The 23,149-nt window shown below is 37.5% G+C and overlaps 1 protein-coding gene across 2 annotated transcripts in view; it reads right to left on the bottom strand.

The window, feature by feature from the left end:
- The window catches only part of NOX4 (NADPH oxidase 4), a 182,335-nt gene that overhangs the window by 113,556 nt on the left and 45,630 nt on the right, over positions 1–23,149 (bottom strand). For both annotated transcript variants that reach the window (XM_005699426.3, XM_018043547.1), the window contains 3 exons: positions 21,637–21,664; positions 14,553–14,625; positions 12,401–12,481 (listed from right to left, as the gene is read on the bottom strand). In XM_005699426.3, coding sequence (XP_005699483.2) covers positions 12,401–12,481; positions 14,553–14,625; positions 21,637–21,664 — 182 coding nt within the window. The remainder of the gene's footprint in view (positions 1–12,400; positions 12,482–14,552; positions 14,626–21,636; positions 21,665–23,149) is intronic.

Here is a 23,149-nt window from a genome sequence, read left to right as displayed (position 1 = left end):
AAAGAATCCACCTGCCAGTGTTGGAGATGTGGGTTTGACCCCTCGGTCAGGAAAATCCCCTGGGGAAGGGCACAGCAACCCACTCCAGTATTCTTATCTGGAGAATCCCATGGACAGAGGAGCCTGGCAGGATACAATTCAGGGTTCGCAAAGAGTCAGACACAACTGAGCATGCATGCACGCACGCACAAACACACACACACATACACACACACACACACACACAGTAAAAATCAATATATGTACATGAAAATGTCTTGTATATATTACTTACATCTATCTATATATGTGGCAACCTTATGACAGAAAACACCCCATAATCTCAGTTCCCACACCTACCTGTCTTTCAGGATAAAATATCAACAAATGTAAATAAATCATAAGAATTTAGGAATTATTACATAAAAAATCATTTTTACCTAAGAATGAAAATAAATCCTATGAATAGGAAATTAGAAATGAGAAAAATACACAGATATCTAAAGGTCATAGTTGTATAGAACACTATATTTATTAACATATGGAAAACCTAAAAATATTATGGAAGGGGACTTTGGATTGTATATAACAAAGACTTACTTTCTCAGGAATTTTACTCACTCTATATATTTAAGTGAAAAATTAAAAACCAAAAAGTGAAAGAAGACAAAGAGATGAAAAGTCTTCTCCCATGAGCCAAAGAATTTCTAGCCACAGGGGCACACAAAAATCTCCAATAAAAATATGCCAGTCTACAATACAACCAGAATAGTCAAGACTTCAAAGTTAATTCCTCTGGCACATGAATTGATATTCTAGTTGCCATAATAACTCATTATCTAAACAACACTAAATGTAAGTGGCAGGCCCAGAATGGCAAGCCAAGTGACATTTAAACAAATACACAGATTATTTTTATTGTTGTCTGCAATACTTTAATATTTGAAGAAAATTGTAAGGGCCTAGAAGTACAACAAATTCCTACATAAAGGCAAATTAACGCAATTCCATGTAATCTGGCAAATACTGAGCAAATGATGACTTGTGAAAGGAGTTTCACAGATAAAGATCAGTAAGAAATAGTCCTATCCTAACCAACAAGGACCTACTGTATAGCACATGGAACTCTGCTCAATGCTATGTGGCAGCCTGGATGGAAGAGGTGTTTGGAGGAGAATGGATATATGTATATGTATGGCTGAGTCTCTTTGCTGTGTACCTGAACCTACCACAACATTGTGAATTGGCTATCAGTTCAGTTCAGTTCAGTCACTCAGTCGTGTCCGACTCTTTGTGACCCCATGAATATCAGCATGCCAGGCCTCCCTATTCATCACCATCTCCCGGAGTTCACTCAGACTCAACGTCCATCGAGTCCGTGATGCCATCCACCCATCTCATCCTCTGCCGTCCCCTTCTCCTCCTGCCCCCAATCCCTCCCAGCATCAGAGTCTCTTCCAGTGAGTCAACTCTTCGCTTGAGGTGGCCAAAGTACTGGAGCTTCACCTTTAGCATCATTCCTTCCAAAGAAATCCCAGGGTTGATCTCCTTTAGAATGGACTGGTTGTATCTCCTTGCAGTCCAAGAGAATCTCAAGAGTCTTCTCCAACACCATAGTTCAAAAGCACCAATTCTTCGGCACTCAGCCTTCTTCACAGTCCAACTCTCACATCCATACATGACCACAGGAAAAACCATAGCCTTGACTAGACGGACCTTAGTCGGCAAATTAATGTCTCTGCTTTTGAATATGCTCTCTAGGCTGGTCATCACTTTTCTTCCAAGGAGTAAGTGTCTTTTAATTTCATGGCTGCAGTCACCATCTGCAGTGATTCTGGAGCCCCAAAAAATAAAGTCTGACACCGTTTCCACCGTTTCCCCATCTATTTCCCATGAAGTGATGGGACCGGATGCCATGATCTTCGTTTTCTGAATGTTGAGCTTTAGGCTAACTTTTTTGCTCTCCTCTTTCACTTTCATCAAGAGGCTTTTTAGTTCCTCTTCACTTTCTGCCTTAAGGGTGGTGTCATCTGCATATCTGAGGTTATTGATATTTCTCCCGGCAATCTTGATTCCAGCTTGTGTTTCTTCCAGTCCAGTGTTTCTCATGATATACTCTGCATATAAGTTAAATAAGCAGGGTGACAATATACAGCCTTGACGTACTCCTTGTCCTATTTGGAACCAGTCTGCTATTCCATGTCCAGTTCTAATGGTTGCTTCCTGACCTACATACAGATTTCTCAAGAGGCAGGTCAGGTGGCCTGGTATTCCCATCTCTTTCAGAATTTTCCACAGTTTATTGTGATCCACAGAGTCAAAGGCTTTGGCATAGTCAATAAAGCAGAAATAGATGTTTTTCTGGAACTCTCTTGCTTTTTCCATGATCCAGTGGATGTTGGCAATTTGATCTCTGGTTCCTCTGCCTTTTCTAAAACCAGCTTAAACGTCAGGGAGTTCACGGTTCACGTATTGCTGAAGCCTGGCTTGGAGAATTTTGAGCATTACTTTATCAGCATATGTGAGATGAGTGCAATTGTGAGGTAGTTTGAGCATTCTTTGGCATTGCTTTTCTTTGGAATTGGAATGAAAACTGACCTTTTCCAGTCCTGTGACCACTGCTGAGTTTTCCAAATTTGCTGGCATATTGAGTGCAGCACTTTCACAGCATCATCTTTCAGGATTTGAAACAGCTCAATTGGAATTCCATCACCTCCACTAGCTTTGTTCGTAGTGATGCTTTCTAAGGCCCACTTGACTTCACATTCCAAGATGTCTGGTTCTAGATTAGTAATCACATCATCATGATTATCTGGGTCGTGAAGATCTTTTTTGTACAGTTCTTCCGTGTATTCTTGCCACCTCTTCTTAATATCTTCTGCTTCTGTTAGGTCCATACCATTTCTGTCCTTTATCGAGCCCATCTTTGCATGAAATGTTCCCTTGGTATCTCTAATTTTCTTGAAGAGATCTCTAGTCTTTCTCAATCTGTTGTTTTCCTCTATTTCTTTGCATTGATCGCTGAAGAAGGCTTTCTTATCTCTTCTTGCTATTCTTTGGAACTCTGCATTTAGATGCCTATATCTTTCCTTTTCTCCTTTGCTTTTTGCCTCTCTTCTCTTCACAGCTATGTAAGCCCTCCCCAGACAGCCATTTTGCTTTTTTGCATTTCTTTTTCTCGGGGATGGTCTTGATCCCTGTCTCCTGTACAATGTCATGAACCTCTGTCCATAGTTCATCAGGCACTCTATCTATCAGATCTAGGCCCTTAAATCTATTTCTCACTTCCACTGTATAATCATAAGGGATTTGATTTAGGTCATACCTGAATGGTCTAGCGGTTTTCCCTACTTTCTTCAATTTAAGTCTGAATTTGTCAATAAGGAGTTCATGGTCTGAGCCACAGTCAGCTCCTGGTCTTGTTTTTGTTGACTGTATAGAGCTTCTCCATCTTTGGCTGCACAGAATATAATCAGTCTGATTTCAGTGTTGACCATCTGGTGATGTCCATGTGTAGGGTCTTCTCCTGTGTTGTTGGAAGAGGGTGTTTGCTATACCCCCACACAAATTAGAAAGCTTTTTAAAAAGGAAATAATCCTATCTTCAAAAATACTACAATTTACCTAGGATATATCACCCTGCTGTATTTTCTTTTTTCTTTTGTATTCTAACTCACAGATGCATAATGGAGGTAGGCTGCAACAAACACTGGGATTTTCTACTGTTCAACTACAACTTCAGCTATCACCTGACTTTCTTCCTTTTACCGAAGGTTTTATATGCGTGAGTCTGTGTGTGCTCAGTTGTGTCTGATTCTTTGTGACCCTATGGACTGTAGTCCTCCAGGCTCCTCTGCCCATGGGATTACTGTAGTGGGTTGCCATTTCCTACTCCAAAGGATCTTCCCAATCCAGGGATCAACTGGTGTCTCTTGCATCTCCCGCACTGGCAGGTGGATTCTTTAGCACTAGAACCACCTGGAAGCCCATATTCTCCTGTTGTTACCGTTTTTCAATTGCTAAGTCATGTCCAACTCTGCAACCCAATGGACAGCAGCACACCAGGCTCCTCTGTCCTCTGTCTCCCAGAGTTTGCTCACATTCACGTCTGTTGAATCAGCGATGCTGTACTACTTTTGGCTTAACGTACAGCTTCTGGGCCTTCCTTTCACGTGGCTTTGCCAAGTTTCCATCTGACATTCTAAGAAGGGCACATGCCTCTCCCCAGGAAGAAAATCCCACAAGCCTCTCCTCCTTCCACATGAGAGTGGGTAAAAGGAAACCTCAGTACAAGTGCTTCTGAAAGAGAAGGTTCTTGGGAACCAGCAACTTCTAACAGTTCACTATGTTGCATATATACCTTCAACAGTATATTTTTAATTTCCTTCTCCTCAGGGCATAGTAGAAGAAAGATAAACCAACACAATAAGCCTCATCTCATAAGTATTTGTCTGCTCCAGGTTAATTTCTTGACTTTCAATTCCTATGAAGCTGACAATGCCTCTGGTTCACTGTATTTGTTGACAAAGGCTGCTCACTGTGTTCCTTGGGTTTAAAGAACAAATGTTTTTAGAAACAGACTCATAGAAAGCCATTCCTTTTAAAGTTTCTGAAAAAAATGATTTAAGCTGAATATAAATCATGCTCTACAACGAACTCATGCCAGTAAGTAGTCCCAAATGGCAGAAAGCTCTGTTTAAAAGAATAACTCAGGTATCATTTATGTATAATAATAAAATACGGTCTGAAAAGTCCAGCTGGCTCAGTTATTAGTATTTACTATTATTTGGCTCTCACTATCATCCACACATCTGAGGAGGGCCTCCCCCTTTCTTTTCCAGAATTCTTACATTATATTTTGCCTCTTATGTAAATAAAATGTAAAATACAATTACCACCCAGGCAACACTTCCTAGAGCTAAAGCCAGTGGGAGTGCTGACTGTCTTAAAATTGAGAAGCTAAGGTGCCAAATCTCATTTACAATGAGTTCCCTGATCTCTCCATGTGCCTTTCAAAGGAGTTGGGTGAGGCTCTGGGCTGAGACTCTGTGACATTCATAATTGCTTTTCCCTCTAATATCCCTTTTATCAGTAAGTGAGAATGGCAGTATAACTCTCCTCCTGATGAGCTCTTCAAAGGAAAATGAAGAAAGAAACGTCCAGTTACATTTATGTCTGGAAAGAGGAAACATTTTTGGCTTGACAATATTTTTTTGTGAACGTCTTCTGAATTGAAATATCTTTAAATGCATTGTAAAAATAGCAATCTCCTATAAAAGTGTATTAAAAATGAGGAAAAAAAAATTCCTTAGGAGAAGGTTGGTTTTAAAGTCCTCAGATAAACCTTTATCATTAAAATCGATTGCCCTTTTGAGGTCTAACAACATTATAAAGATTGTTGCCCTTTCAAGGAATATTCTCTGATCTGCTAAGCAATTTTCATTACACATTCACCAGATTACTTTGCTGATAGGAAAATCTGGGCTCTTGAAAAAAAAAATGTGTGTTTATAAAAAACAAAATTATTGTCCAACCAATTCAATGTGCAGTTTCTTCCTTACGCAGGTATTTGTATTAGTGCAAGTATAATTTTTTCCTGCTGACATTTATTCAGTGTATCTATATTCTGCCTACATTCCTGCATTCACTTATTTAAACCTATGAGACGACTCTATCATATGGATATTCCATTATTAATCCCATGTAACGGATAAACAAGAAAGGACAAACTACCTGGCAAGGTCCTACAGCTAGTAAGTGATGTAAGCTCTTAATTGCCATGCCACACTGATCTCCTAGGGAAAAAAATAATGTATTTTAAAAATCCATTTAATCACTGAAAAATAATTGAGTTTGGTGTATATGAAATATTCTTTTCTAGGGTGCCAGGCAATAGAAATGCTTATAAATATGAATGGAAAAAAATCTAATACATAGGCAAAAAGAATAAAAACTAGGTTAAGCTAAAGGCATGCATAATGAAGCTAACTGGGCTTCCCTTGAAGCTCAGTTGGTAAAGAATCTGCCTTCAATGCAGGGGACCATGGTTTGATTCCTGGGTCAGGACGATCCCCTGGAGAAGGAAATGGCTACCCACTCCAGTATTCTTGCCTGGAGAATTCCATGTACAGAGGAGCCTGGCAGATTCCAGTTCATGGGGTCAAAAGAGTCAGACATGACTGAGCAACTAAGCACACAGCAAACAATCAAGGTAATTGGATCCTAAATAATATTGCGTGTAATATTTTGAGCAAAGATAAGACTTCCACTTAGCCAATACAGATTGCATACCCCAGGAGCACCACATTTAATTTCAATTTCCAGTTTTAAATGGGATACAGAGAAGCCATGCCAATAGCCAGTTTGATTTAGTAGTTAAGAATGTGGGCTCTGGAATCTATTTCAAACAAGAAATCACTTCCTAAAAATGAGAGCTTTCCAAAAACAGAACAGGATTTTCAAAATCAGAAATTTACTTAGCTATGTTGTAGGGAGATTGAAAGAATCTTGGTCAAAATCATTTTTTGAACTTTCTTCAAAATGAGATTTTATAAAAATAAAATTGACTTTAGAAAATTATATAAACCAATTGTTCCTCCTTATTATAAAAGTCAACAATTTCAAATAGCTTCGCTGTTGTATTAAAAACCTGTCTATGATTTCTAGCCTATGTTGATACTTCAATTTTCTGCACTACTAGAATCCTGGAAAATAAAGTATGTTTACACTTGGAAAATATGTAATTTAAAATTGCCTTTAGCACTTTCAATTGATTTTTTTTAAATTTCAAAATAATAAACAATGCTTGGAAACTAAAGCTTATATATTACATTGTTCTTCTATACCTATTATTTTACTTAACATATTGATGGAGAAAAAGCAAATGACCAACAAATAGTGAGTTTCTGTTCAAATCTAAATACTCTTAAGAGGGGAAAAAAACAAACAATAGACTGAGAGAAATATTTGCAAACCACATACCTGACAAAGGACTTGCATTCTTTACAAGGGCATTGCTTTTTAAAATAAATCCTTAAAACTCAAAAATAAGTAAAACAAACCAAAGCAAAAGATTGAAGAGAAGTCTCATCAAAAAAGATAATGGGAAATAGGACACGAGGTGCTCAAATACATGTGTCTTTAGGAAACGGCAAAACGTGACAGCGCTACACACCTATTAGACTGGCTAAGATCTAAATCAAGCAATACCAAATGCTAAGGAGAATGTGGACTAACATTGATTTTGGGAATGCTAAATGGTACATCAAGGCTGTATATTGTCACCCTGCTTATTTAACTTATATGCAGAGTACATCATGAGAAACACTGGGCTGGAGGAAGCGCAAGCTGGAATCAAGATTGCCAGGAGAAATAATAACCTCAGATATGCAGATGACACCACCATTATGGCAGAAAGTGAAGAGGAACTAAAAAGCCTCTTGATGAAAGTGAAAGAGGAGAGTGAAAAAGTTGGCTTAAAGCTCAACATTCAGAAAATGAAGATCATGGCATCCGGTCCCATCACTTCATGGGAAATAGATGAGGAAACAGTGGAAACGGTGTCAAACTTTATTTTGGGGGGGCTCCAAAATCATTGCAGATGGTGATTGCAGCCATGAAATTAAAAGACACTTACTCCTTGGAAGGAAAGTTATGACCAACCTAGATAGCATATTCAAAAGCAGAGACATTACTTTGCCAACAAAGGCCCATCTACTCAAGGCTATGGTTTTTCCAGTAGTCATGTATGGATGTCAGAGTTGGACTGTGAAGAAAGCTGAGCGCCGAAGAACTGATGCTTTTGAACTGTGGTGTTGGAGAAGACTCTTGAGAGTCCCTTGGACTGCAAGGATGTCCAACAAGTCCATTCTAAAGGAGATTAGCCCTGGGTGTTCTTTGGAAGGAATGATGCTAAAGCTGAAAATCTAGTACTTTGGCCACCTCATGTGAAGAGTGACTCATTGGAAAAGACTCTGATGCTGGGAGAGATTGGGGGCAGGAAGAGAAGGGGACGACAGAGGATGAGATGGCTGGATGGCATCACCGACTCAATGGACGTTGAGTTTGAGTGAACTCCGGGAGTTGGTGAAGGACAGGGAAGCCTGGGGTACTGTGATTCATGGGGTTGCAAAGAGTCAGACATGACTGAGTGACTGAACTGAACTGAACTGAACCAGAAACTTCAGTATAAATTCAAGAAGCTTGTTTTGAATAGCTGTACTTTACTTGTATAACCAAAAGCTAGAGAGTAAAATTAACAGAGCATTTTATAAATAAAAAATATATCTAAGTCTTCAACAATGGAACAAATAATAGCTTCAATAGTTTTATTTATAGATAGATCTTTTGCAATAAAAAAGAACATTTTGAGAAGTGTTCCATTTTGAAAAAGCTGTAAGATTTATCAGTAATAGTTTTTTCCCCATACTAGAAGCGTAATCTATGTAGCTTTATTAAAAATTAAACTTCACAGAATTACAAACTTTTAGTTAGAAGATGAGTAAATTCGACAGATTTGAGTTTAGCACAGTGACTACAATTAATAGTACCATATTGTATACTTGAAATTTGCTGAGATTAAATCTCAAGTGTTCATGCTAGAAAAAGAGGTAACTATGTAATGTGATAGATGTATTAATTTGCTTGTACACTTTAAATATATTCTATTTTATTTTTCAATTATTCTTCAGTTAAAAATTAAACTTCATAGACTATGTATACTACAGAATACTTAGAGTATTGTATATTTGTTGCATGACACATTTCAGTATTAGAATAATTGTTTTCTTTATTTTTATCTATAATATACAAAGAACAATTAATTCAGTTGGTATAACAGATTGAATATGTAAGTCACTCTGTAGATGTGTTTGGTTATTTCTTTATATAAAATAAAATCACTTTCTGTTTATGACCTCTGTTCCACAAAAGTAAAATCAAGATTTAAATCTATATTGTATTTCCCCCCATAATGGAGAAAGAACTCATTACTGTCTAAATTTCAGATGTCTATTTAAACTCTTGAACCTTTGAAAAGTGACTCTATTTGAAATACAAAGAAACACATCTCTTCAGAATTTTAATTTAGTACAGCTTAAAGGCAAAAAAAATGCATAAATAACTTTACCAGCAAGTTACTATATTTTTATCTGATCTGTTATAGCTAGAGATAGCAAGCCCAGGTAAATCAAGATATTAATCTTTAAAAATAAAAACTTAAGACCCTGTATAATAGGCTCTGTGTTCATTCACATCATTAGAACCGACTCAAAGGCGTTCCCCACTATATAGACTGAAGTAAGTCAGGAAGAGAAAAACATATATATGGAATCTAGAAAGATGGTACTTATGAACCTATTTGCAGGGCAACAATGGAGATGCAGACATAGAGAACAGACTTAGGGTCTTGAGGGCATGGAGGTGGCGGGACGAATGGAGAGAGTGACATGGAAGCATATACACTACCATGTGTAAAACAGATAACCGACGGGAATATGCTGTATGACTCAGGGAACTCAAACCAGGACTCAGTAACAACCTAGAGGGGTGGGAAGGGGTGAGTGGCTGGAGGGAGGATCAAGACGGAGGGGACACATGTATTCCTACGGCTGACTCATGTTGATGAATGGCAGAGGCCAACACAATATTGGGAAGCAATTTTCCTTCAATTAAAAATGAATACGTTTTGGAAAAAAAACTTAAAACCAAATTTTTAGAAGCATTGAACTCTCTAAAAAAAACAAACAAACAGTAAAACACTACGGGCTTTTGAGTCAGAATGCCTGGATCTGAAAGCAGAATACATCAGTTAGGCAAACTTTAGCAAGTTACGTACTCTCCCTAAACCTATTTTCTTATGTAAAGGGTGTTTAATAGTATTATTTATCCTTATAGCACTATAATCCTTTAATAGTATACAGCATCTAAATCATTTTGAATTTATGCTTGGCATATAGTAAACATTATGCAAGTATTTTAAATTAGTATTACCATTAGTCGGAGAAGGCAATGGCACCCCACTCCAGTACTCTTGCCTGGAAAATCCCATGGATGGAGGAGCCTGGTAGGCTGCAGTCCATGGGGTCACGAAGAGTCGGACATGACTGAGCGACTTCATTTTCACTTCTCACTTTCATGCACTGGAGAAGGAAATGGCAACCCACTCCAGTGTTCTTGCCTGGAGAATCCCAGGGATGGGGGAGCCTGGTGGGCTACTGTCTATGGGGTCGCACAGAGTCGGACACGACTGAAGTGACTTAGCAGCAGCAGCAGCAGCATTACCATTAGTAGCACATCTCTTTAATCATAGTCCACTTTTATGATAATAGGCCTGGACAACAAAACAAGCCACTTAAAGAACAGAATATAAAGCAGATTTTCTCTACCAAGGGCTTTCTTGGTGCTACAGAATATGCTAGCCCCACAAGGGAAAAGAACAGAACCCAGAGGTTCCACTGACTGTGGCCCTCTTCCCTGTGTGGCAGCCATAGCTAGCTGGAAGTCAGGATTATGTGCTGTGTGTGTGTATCTGTGTGTGTGTTTTAGTTCTCCATTGTGTCCCGCTCTTTGTGACCCCATGGACTGTAGCCTGCCAACTCCACTATCTATGCGATTCTCCAGGCAAGAATGCTGGAGTGGGTTGCCATCCCCTTCTCCAACGGAACTTCCCAACCCAGTGATCGAACCCGGGTCTCTTGCACTGCAGGCAGATTCTTTACTGTCTGAGCCACCAGCCATATGTCTGCTGCTGCTGCTGCTGCTAAGTCACTTCAGTCGTGTCCGACTCTGTGCAACCCCATAGACGGCAGCCCACCAGGCTTCCCCGTCCCTCGGATTCTCCAGGCAAGAAGACTGGAGTGGGTTGCCATTGCCTTCTCCAATGCATGAAAGTGAAAAGTGAAAGTGAAGTCGCTTAGTCGAGCCCGACTCTTCGTGACCCCATGGACTGCAGCCTACCAGGCTCCTCTGTCCATGGGTCTAATGCTCTACAATTATATGTTCTAGAACCTTGATACAGATCAAACTAAACCAGGACATGGGAGACAGTAAACCAGGACGTGGGAGACAGAGATCCATAAAATGCTGATATCTAAACCAGTGGCCTCCAAAACTGGAGGAAAAACATTTTGAACATGCAGCTTGAGATAAGTATATCATTTATGGATAAGATTTACTGTACTGAGAAAGTAAATTATAAAACATTCTGAAGAAAAAATTAACAGCAGGCCTGAACTTTTCTCCACATACTGTCTCCCTGGAAACAATCCGGGTTAAGACAAACAAGGAGTGACAGCTGTGTTACCAGTCAGCATTGTGTGTTACCGACGGAATACATCTGGACGAGGAGGATGCTGACTCAGCTTCCTGATGCAGTGTGTTCTAGCAACTGAGAGCATCCCTTTAGGAAAGCTGGATCGTTATCAAGAGATTGATTCCAGTGGAGCTTGAGCCTTCCCCAAGGCAAAGTAGTCCTTGTCTACCCATACAATCTCACCTTAACACTGAGTTACTATATAGGAGGAAATGGAGAGAAGGTGGAAAATGGTTCCTGAACATCTAGAGGGACTCCCACTGAAGAAGCATCTGACATTATCCTGCTGACATTCTGTTTCCAGTCCTGTATCCTTCTACTAAACCAAGTGAATCTAGTGCCGAACAATAGCCTACCGTATCATATTAGTGTGAGTGTTAAAGCCACAGGTCCACTGTGGTAACGATACAGACATGTACATACACAAAAAGCATATTACTTACATCCTCTAACCTAATGAATTATTTTAAGCACCATACATTTGAGTATACTGCTTGGGTCCACATATGTTTCACAGAATTTGGGGTATATTCTTTGTAACAACTTGGAAGCTATTGTTTTCCCCTCTGTGATTTTCTGGTGTTTTTCACAGATGTTTTTTTCTTTGGTCCTTGTAAATCCTTGGCTTTCTCTGCAAATACTAGTGCCCCTAGGACTTCTTAAACTAAAAATTGGTAACTCCATTGTTACAAACTCTGCAGCAGCAAGACATAAGGAATTTCTGAAAATTCAAACATTAAATATATTGAAGTTCTTCACTTCCTGCTCATTTTCTTTTAAAGTTTATTAAGATATAACTATAATAGTATACATATATTCCCTCCAATTAAAATTTTTTTAAAAAAAATTAGAAAAAAGATATAATTATAGAAGGCTTTAAAATCTACAACATTGTGGGAGAAGTAATTTTGTCTTTCCATTTTAATATACTTTGGGGCTAGTTTCATTAAAACATGCTATGTCCAAAATAGAGCAATTCATCCCACTCTTGACACTACTCTCAATTCCAGTAACCAAACAATTTTGCCATTTCCTATGAAAATTTCTATAGACTCATCTGTCATTACCCCATTTTTAAGCACACATGATTTTTAAAAGTTATTAAACTTACCCTGATACATGTAACATCAGCAACATGTAGAAGACAAAGAAGAGATTATGAGTATACCAGAAGATGTCATAGTTAGAAACTCTGAAAAAAACAAATAACTTAATTTCAATTTCACTTCCTACTCCATCTCAATAAAACAAGCATGCATCCTTTCAAATATATGTCACTACTGAAAGTTGAAATATGAGCTCATCTGAGACTTATCTATTAATATCAACATATTAGCATACCATTGCAGAAAACTGACAAAAATTATAAGCAATACTTTATCATCTTGAAGATTCTTTGTATTTCAAATAAAGATACATGGAAAAATTAAAATCAGGTGTTTACTTTTAAATTATTATGATGCAAGGCGAAGGAGCAGGCAACAGTCTGCTAATGTGTACTACTGCTGCCTTTGTTTATCAATATTCTCAACTTAAAAACAACTAATGTTTCTATCCTAATGTGTATTTTGAGAGTAGTTCAAAGGAAATTCAGGTGGAGATAAATTAAATAAATGCTCATTAAAATTTTATATAATTTTTCTAGACAGTATATAACTTTAACATCTTGTGTTACTGGCCTGGGGGAGGACCAAGATTCTAAAAAGGGAGGGGTATAATAAACACAACCTATAAAATATTCGAAAGAAGTAAAAAGAGTATCAGTTACTTATTTCATATATCTGAGTGGATGTTCAGGGAAGCTATCTGATAAAAGCTTAGATGATTCTGATAACAACCCCTGAAACCTTTTAGAACCCCCAGTTTAGGCAATAACCAATACAGTCACATTTACTTCAGTCACAGATTGCTACCACAAACAAGATCAGTAACACCCTTATAACATTCACCTTCTTGCATAGATCTGATCTTTTTTAATCTAAATTTCTAGAGGTAGAATTACGTCAAAGGACACACATTTTGTAAGATTTCTTTATATACATCACCCATTGCTCTATAAAACATGGTTATCAATTAAGAACCCAATCACAGTGAAGGAGTGCCTGCCTCCCCAAACCCAGACTCAACTGTATATATCTCCAGTATCTTGGAGTTGGGTATTGCTTCATTTATGTGTTACTTGCTTTCAATTCTTCTGTGACTTACCTGTTCATAGAAATTATCCATTTCTACAGCATATTTCTCAACTGCTATAAGTAAACTATTCAAATTTATGAATGTACTAGTTCCATAGAAGGGCTTCCCAGGAGGCACCACTGGTAAAGAACCACCTGTCTTTAGTGCAGGAGACATAAGAGACGCAGGTTTGATCCCTGGGTGAGGAAGATCCCCTGCAGGAGGGCATGGCAACCCACTCTAATATTCTCACATGAAGAACGGAAGAGGAGCCTGGTGAGCAACAGTCCACAGGCTCAGAGTCAAGACAAGACTGAAGCAGCTTAACATGCATGCATAGTTCCACGTGAGTGCAATAATGTTCCCAGTAACATGCTTATTTTTTAATCTTTATAGTGTATATTGGCATTCAGGAGTTTCAGTTTTCATATTTTTAGATAGCTAAATATTCCCTATATTTCCCTTTGTCCATTATGAGCACTGATAAATATAACTTAAAGTTTCCTCCAAATCTTCAGTGGTGCAATTTTTCACAGTTAACTTTGTCATGGAGCTAGAATTTCATTCACTTAAGCCTTCCATTCCTCACAAGCTTATAGTGGCATCTTTATTACTTAGCAGGTTCTCACATATGGCAAAGTCCTCTTCAGGGCTTTCTACCAACTATCACTTAGTTCAAGGCCTTGGTCATTTTTGCAAGTAAGTCCTATTCTGTTTTTATAAATTAAAGTATAGTTTTCTTATAATATTATATTAGTTTCAGGTATACATCATAGTAATGCCCTATTCTAAGTTATTGAGGCATATTTTTTTAATGTTTAATAAGCCACATTTTCCTTTTATTCCATTTGAAACATCCTCATACACAATTCCTTATCACTCAGAATATCTGACTGAAAGATTTTTCCAAAACAGGAAATATATAGAAATGTCTCTATTTCCCTCTTAGTTACACATGAACCAGAATACTGCATTGACTAAGCATTTGGGTTAATCAAGACATTTTCTACATATGAAAATGAAGATAATCTGAAGGAAATCTAAATAGTCTGACCAAGAAATATCAAAATAATGGGTTTGACACTCACCGTATCGCATATGTTGAAGCTGTAATCATCAAGAATAGTACCAGTACCATGCAGACCCCTGTCAGGCCAGGAACTATAAAAATATACATAAGTACATTTTAACTTGAATCATACTGAGAAAAAAAGTGCAAAAAATTATTACCTTAAAATCCAAAGTACTAGGCTGCTCTGTGGGAAGCCTAATTGAAATCATCTATCTCCTTGCATGTTCTCTGTCAAAAAAACCTTTTTTTTTTTTATTAGCATTAGTTTCAAGGTACTTAAGACAAAGTAGAATCTTTTCCACCTTTCAAGAAAGGTCCCTTTTAGTGTTTTCAAATATTCCGATCAGAATGGTGACTACATGCACACTTTGACAGGAACATAACTACAGCAAACATCAATAACTAATGCAACAGGACACAGTTGACATCCAACATCCTAACTGCTTTGGTTTTCTCCATCAGAGTCAATGTCAAATGATTTCTTTTGGACTTCGCTATCTAGAAAAAATTTCCAGAAAAAATAAGCAAAACTTGAATCTTTCTAAAACCACAACTTCAACTGTAGAACAAAACATGGTGAACGTGAAGAAAAAAGTTACAGTGCTGATGTTTTAAGAATACTCTCAGACATAATTCCCCTTAGAATAGAAAGTATTTTAAAATCAGTGTTTCTGATATTACATAACACTTGTTCTTAAAAAGAAAGCGTGCAAACATGCCATTTTACAAAATTAATACTGGTGTAATAGATTGCTACAAACCTAGTGTTAGCTCATAGAGGACATCCAAAATGAACAGGTGATATGCTATATCAAAGGGCGAAAAATCACAGTAGTCTCATTTCTCATTATCTTACTGCTATCAAATAAAATAGTCTATAACTTACCTTTAATTTACTCTTATAATCACATGAGCAACAATAAGTACTAAATGACCTAGCTAAGAAAGTCCATCTCAAATCTTTCTAGAAAAGGTATTAAAACACTTCTGTCTCCAAAATTATAGACATCTCCCTACTCTTCTTCTTGACAAGGAAGCACCTAGGCAACAGAAGGCCCAGCAGGGAGGGAGAGCCATCACCAGAAGCAAACAAGCTGGGGATGACACCAGGGCAAAACTGATATGCATCATTAGGATCACAGAGGGTATGGAATGGTTGGAAAATAATATTGTAAATTCCAATACAGTAGAAACAAGTTTCCACTTGTAAAGGGCCACATGAGAAATAAGGGAGTCGGTCTATGGAACTTAATACTTGAGTACACGCTCCTTTTCACTCTTCCCAGTACACAGATTTGGAAGCCTGACAAAACTTGCCTTGCCCTGATGCCCCAATCCAAATCATCTCCCCTCTAAATTCTTCCATAGGGCACTCCTTTTGCTATTGTCTTTCCCATTGCTTTACTTCCTAGGGGTAACAGAAGAGCAAGAAAAGAAAGCCAGTTCACACGGAAGGATTTGGCAACACACTCCAGTTTCTTGCCTGGAAAATTCCATGGACTGAGGAGCCTGGTAGGCTACAGTCCACGGGGTTGCAAAGAGTCGGACACGACTGAGAGACTTCACTTTAACTTTTCACTTTAAAAAGAACAGCAGGCCTACAAAATGACCAAGACTTTCCTCTTCCAAACACTTATCCCCCGAAAAAACAAACATAGCCACCCCAAACTTTTTCAAAAATATTCATTAACCACTTTAATACTCAAGGCCTATAAACAATTTAAATCTCCATCAACAGATGGATGGATAATTATTTATTGTGCCTGAAAAATTAATCAGCAATTTTAAAAAATAACATACACCTACACATATGAACACAGATGAACCACAAAGTTATTAGTCTGAGTGAAAAAACCAGACTCCCCCTCCAAAAAAAAAACCTGAAAGAATATAAGCTCTATGATTTCTTTTATACAATATTCTAGAAAATTCAAAGCATTCTTTAGTGGTAGAAAGCGGATCCATAACTAGGAGGGGTAGAGAGCAGAATGCATTACAGAAGAGCACAGAACATTTTTAGAATGATGGACATATTTGTTATCTTGATTTTGATCATGGCTTCTTATGTATATACATATGTCAAAAGTGATCAAATAACATACTTTACATATGTATAATTTAGAGTACTTCAGTTATAACTCAAATTTAAAGAAGAAAAAAGAGAGAAGGGCCCTCTCTCTGGCTCCAAGTAATTTAAAAAATCCATATCTGTCCAAATGAATAAATAAATGATAGACTCCCAGATGGCTCTATAATGTGAAATTTGTGGTTGGAGAGGCCTTTAAGTAATTTCACTGAGGCTTCATGAATGTCTACTGTGTCTGCATACAAGGTTTCCTGTATATAGTCTTGAATGTGCCAAAATTGGTTTTATAATGTCTGCAAATCACTTCATCAGGACACCTGAAAAAAATGGAGCATGTTTAGAAGAGAGGTATAAGTTCCAAAGGGTATTATTTGAACATCAATTCTTTTAGGTATTAATTTCCAGTGATGAAAAATGCTCTAACTATTCCTTGAAGAATCACAGGGCACATTAATGTAAATTTTCTGAGAGGTACTAAAGTCAAGAAACCAGTTTAAATTTGAACAGATATTCCCCAAACACTGAACTCGAGCATTCCTTTTAGAGCAGATCATGGAAAACATATTAGAAAGACTTAGGGTGAAATAGTTGACCTCAGCCATTTGAAATCAAGATGAAATAGAAGCCTCAAATAACCTAGGGCATATGTGTATATCCTGGAATTATAGCCCTGTTACTGTCCCTTAAGCCAAATCCCAATCTCACTGAATCTCATCTGTAAACTAAGGAGAATCAATTCAATGCTTTTTAATATTCTTTCAGATTTATGAAGTTATCTTTGTTTTCAAAAGAATTCATTTTTCCTTTCTCTCTCCCAGAAGTACAAAAATTCCAGAGTTTGCAATTTATAAAGTAATAGACTTCATAGCAATGAAGAAGAAAAACTGACTTATAATTAGCAATGAGAAGAAAAAAAATTACAGTCACAGTGGTCCAAAAAAATGGTGGGATGAGTAACTTAAAAACCAAAGAGGAGAGAGTGGGAGAGATAAATTAGGATTTAGGGATTAATATATGAACATTACTATATATAAACCTGGTAAACAGCAATGACATACTGCATAGCACGGGGAACTATGCTCAATATCTTGTAATAACCTATAATGGCAAAGAATCTGAATATATATATATCTCCATATACACAAACACACACATATACACACACATATATATGCATGTGTAACTGAATCACTTTGCTACACACTTGAAACTAACACAACATTGAAAATCAACTATAATTCAGTTTTAAAAAGCCAAGATTTTCTGTTACTGCAATTAAACAGACACTGGACAACCAATTATCTGAAATGTTGCAGAAAATATCTCTGTAACAAGTAGAAGAGTTTAAAAACAGATGACTTTTCTACAAATGACCCAATTTCATTCATTTTTAAGGCTGAGTAATATTCCATTGTATACATTATATACTTCATCTTCTTTATCCATTCATATGTAACATTTAGGTTACTCCCATGTGCTGGCTGTTATAAATAGTGCTGCAATGAACACTGGGGTACATATGTCTTTTTATTATTTATTTATTTTTAATTGATTGTTTGGTTCACAAAATTGGTTTGATTTCTGTCATACATCAACATGAATTAACGACAGGTGTACATTCTTCCCCTCATGCATCTTTCTGAATTATGGTTTACTCAGGGTCTATACCTAGTAGTGGGCTTCCCTCATAGCTCAGTTGGTAAAGAATCTTGCCTGCAATGCAGGAGACCTGGGTTCAGTTCCTGGATCAGGAAGATCCCCTGGAGAAGGAACTGGCAACCCACTCCAGTATTTTTGCCTAAAGAATCCCCACAGACAGAGGAGCCTGGCAGGCTACAGTCCACGGGGTCACAAGAGTTGGACACAACTTAGCAACTAAACCACCACCACCACCGTGCCCAGTAGTGGGATTGCTGGGTCATATGATAGCTCTAGTTTTAGTTTTTAGGGAACGTTCACACTGTTCTCCATGAAAGTGTTAGTCTCTCAGTTGTTTCTGACTCTCTGAGACTCCATGGACTGCAGCCCACCAGGCTCCTCTGTCCATGGAATTCTCCAAGCAAGAATACTGGAGTGGGTAGCCATGCCCTCCTCCAGGGGATCTTCCCAAACCCAGGGATTGAACCCAGGTCACCCGCACTGCAGGCAGATTCTTTACCATCTGAGCCACCACTGTGGCTGATTTACATCCCCACCAGCAGTGCAAGAGGGTTCCCTTTTCTCCACACCCTTTCCAAAAACTAACATAACATTATAAAGCAATTATGCTCCCTTTAAAAAAGGCCAAGAAAATGACTTTTATCCATTCAGGGACTACCTCCTGGGCATCTATTTTACTGTCAAGTGCTAGAGTAAAAATGAATCATGCTGTTAGATAAATCTCAGTCCAGTGTGGGAGACACGATAAGCAGGCAATTGCAACACAGGGTATTAAGTGCTGAAAGAGAGCCAAACATTGAGTATTTTCGAGGTACATCAAAGAGCATCCTAACCTAGCCTTGGATAACAGCTCAGCCAAGTCCCAATAAATTAGCCTCTATTAGCACACATATCCCAAGAATCAGGAAGCACAGGTTAGAAAGTATTGGGCTAGTCTGAGTTCACTGGGCAAAGTCACTTAGCAAAATGAAGTACATTGTGAACTCTCTCAGTCTTCAAGTTATAAAGCAAAATCTATGCTTGTTTTCTTAGGAAAAAAATGCTTATTATGTTTACTCTTACTGCTTTTGATCTATGCATATTAGATTAATTAGTAGCCCATAAAATGAATGACTGCACTACACTGCCATTTATAGATGAACTGAAAGATTAATTTCATCCCTACCCAGATGTAGTCAGAAATATACCATCTTGTATTCATCATCCTGTTTATACCAAGATAATTGGAGACATGACTGTGTTTGTTTATGAGGGTTTTTCTAATTGAAATTGGATACTGGGCATTTTATCCTCATCATACAAAGTACTACCAAATTTGGAGATACATAGCATGTGTTTTTAAATGTTTGAATAATTCAATCTATTAAATGTATTCTATAAGTTCTTAATTGGAATGTTTTTAACATTTATTTAGTGAGTCAAAATACCATAGAGGAGCTTTAACATCATATTTAGGGGGACTGGGTCTGCGTTCCTGGGAAATAAATGGCTCCTGATGAAAAGTATAGTATTTCTTTCATCAAATTTTATGGAACTGGGCCACCAAAGTGATACCAACACGCTAATCTGGGGCAATTCTTCTGCTTGTATTGAGAGAAACTCCACAAAATGTTTTCTCTGCATCCTCTGCGGGTAGCCCTGTTCCACTGTGAAGAAACTGATTTCAAGTGCAAAACACCATATATGTAGGTAATAAATTACAGTATACGGAAGGAAACCAATTATTCATAGTATTTACCATGTATCTTTAGGGTCCCAGGCCAGGAACAGATCAGCTCTGCTTAGTGGAATTAGGGAGACATCTGTGCATAATGGGGTATGTCAACTGACACTTAAAGGGTGAGTGAGAGTTGAACAGGTGAAGAAAAGAGAGTAAGAAACGAGGTAAAAGGTAGGTAGTGGTGAGAAGTTATGCTCAGGAGTATAACCAGATGCTCACTGAAGGTAAAACAGTACTGAGAAGGTTAATAAAACACTCTGCCAGGTCCCAATTTGGTCTCTCTCTATCCAGGAATTTGTGTTTTTAAGTATAATATTATCTCCACTTGGCCCAACACACTCATAGGAATTTCTGGGAAAGAACACAGAATGACAGTGTTTCATGCAGAGGAAGAGATTACCTACTTATAAGCATTAACTTTACTAAGTTTCTTAATGTAATATCTTTGTCATATGAGATATTTTTATACTTTTATAAACTAAACTTTTTAAAGCATTTCTAAGGCTTCAACTATATTCTATGCAGTAAAAAGAATATTAAAACAAAGTTCTTATTTATTTCTCTTAAATTGATCCATATGAACCAAAAAAAATACATTGATTCATACATAAGGTTTTATTTTTCTGCTTTTCTTCCCTTCTGTTCTCATCCAATTCTTAAGACTTTAATAAAAACATGTTTTCAATGAGCAAAGTTGTTAACAAAACTAAATTGTGTTCCTAAGGAGAAACTGTGAAATATATACTTTGCAAATGGCAAATATCATAATATATAGGCAGAAAATATATATTATAAATAGGTAGCTGTGACATGAGGGAGGAGAAACACCTGAATTATTATTATTTTTCATCATAGGACTGATTCAAAAAAGAAACAATGCATTTAACAGAGCAACGTCTCAGTCCTGTATGCAATTCTGATCCTTAATAAGGTAGTACAGCCACGACTTTATGACAGACCATCTCCCATCCACAATCATCGTGTCTCTGAAACAGGTGCCCCAAATCCCCCAAATACAGTCTCCTTTTCATTATTATAAATGAAAGACTGAGAAAGAGAAAAAATAGTTAGAACTGTACTAACATCAGGGCCAAATTTTGAGATGTTCAAATGCACTTTAACAGATTAATAGTCTAGACTGAGATTTTATGGACAACATGTTTAAGAAAGGAAAATAAATTAAAAATGAGAACGGAGACACATTTCAAGAAAAATAACTTATTTTAGTGACCTTTTCTCCTCTTCTGTTTTAAGATCAGAAAATATCCTACTAAATTACTAAATATTAAGAACTACACTGATACTCAGAGTGCTTGGTATTTTTTCTCCAAAACTTCAAAAACAGAAACCTATTCCCTCTATATTATCTCCAATAGTACTTGTTGTAATAGCAGACACATGGCAGGCACTCCTAAGCCACTAAGTATTATGTAATTTCCATTGAAAGAATATGTGAAAGGCAAATACATTTGTTTAATTTTACTCTTCATTCCTTTGAACCCTGGTGGTTTGCCCTGGCCCTTTGGTTTCATTGAAACCTTATGCTTGAACAGTTGCTTGACATGAACATTTCCCATGCTGTATTTTGGCATATATATAAACACGGTATAGAAGCTGCAGTGATTAACAACTTACCAGTTGTGAAGAGCAGTTTTCTAGGATCCTGAAGAAAAAGGAAAAAAAAAATGGCTGAAAAATAAAACACTGATCAACACAAAATTCTGTAAGGAGTCTGTGAGCGATAAGAGCCATGTGTTAGGCATGTAGGATACTGTCCTCCCAATGGAAATAACAGCGTTTCAATTAAGTGTCATAATGTCTTTACAATGCTAGAGGAGATTATGGTGGTGCTGCTGTTAGTTGCTCAGTCATTTCCTACTCTTTGCGACCCCATGGACTTTAGCCTGCCAGGCTCCTCTGTCCATAGAATTCTCCAGGCAAGAATACTGGAGTGGGTTGCTATTCCCTTCTCCAGGAGATCTTCCCAACCCAGGGATTGAATTCATTTATCCTAATTTACAGGCAGATTCTTTACTGTCTGAGCCACCAGAGAAGCCCAGAGGAGATTATCATACATACAAAATCTAATTCCAAGAAATTTATCCATTTGAAAAGGGAAGAATATTGGATGAGAAGTCAGAGGTCCAAGCTTTCATCTTAATGGCCAAATAGGCTAGTGGGAGTGGCCTGAAGCCCACCCTTTGATCATTTTGGGATTCAATAGTTTTAGGTATAATGTGGAAACATTAATATATGCTCTGTCTACCACAACTGCCAACTGTACCTAGCATGTGTCAAAACAATGAGAATCAAAAGTAATAAAATATATGGGGGGAGGGGGGTTATGCTGTGCAAATTCAATGCAAAGAATACTGAGAACTAAAATGTTTCAAATGCTACTGTGAAAAGTAGTGATAAAATTCAACTAAGGAAGATAGTTTCCTTCTAATTAGAAATACATTAATATTGTTACTATAATATTTGCTTTAAACTACATCCCCATGGTATAATGGACTGAAGTCAACTCCCTTCTATCTTCTGGAAATCTTATATCAATGCCCAGTAGAATGTGGATTAATTTTTTTATCCAAAGGGGCCTAATATTATACAACTTATGAATTACTTTTCTCATGCCCCCATTGAATCTGTGGTCAGACCAAGCTATATACAAAGTAGGAAGCCATTTAAATAATTTCAGGGACCCTGAATAAGGACCATTTGCCCAGGAATAGCTCCTCATCAAGCTTAGGTCCAATGGTTTCTAGTTAGAAACATGGCGTTAAAAATATAACTAGAGGCTAATCTAGAGTTTCAAAGTGTTAGTTGCTCAGTTGTGTCTGACTCTTTGTGACCCCACGGACTGTAGCCCGCCAAGTTCCTCTGTCCATGGAATTTTCCAGGCAAGAATACTGAAGTGTGTAGTCATTCCCTTCTTCAGGGGATCTTCCCAACCCAGGGATCAAATTCTTGACCATCTGAACCACTAGGAAGGCCCATAATCTTGAGAAACCTAATACATAAACAACTAGGAAAAATACAAGATGGACTGGACAAAGTGGTAATACCAGAAATATGAATAATTAACTAGGAAACCTCAGAAGATGAAGAAAACTGCTAGGAAATATGGGGTATAAGAGCAGAGACTGTT

Source organism: Capra hircus, chromosome 29 (assembly GCF_001704415.2).
Source record: "Capra hircus breed San Clemente chromosome 29, ASM170441v1, whole genome shotgun sequence".
NCBI classification, from domain to species: Eukaryota; Metazoa; Chordata; class Mammalia; order Artiodactyla; family Bovidae; genus Capra; species Capra hircus.
This window is presented reverse-complemented; position numbering and strand designations above follow the sequence as displayed.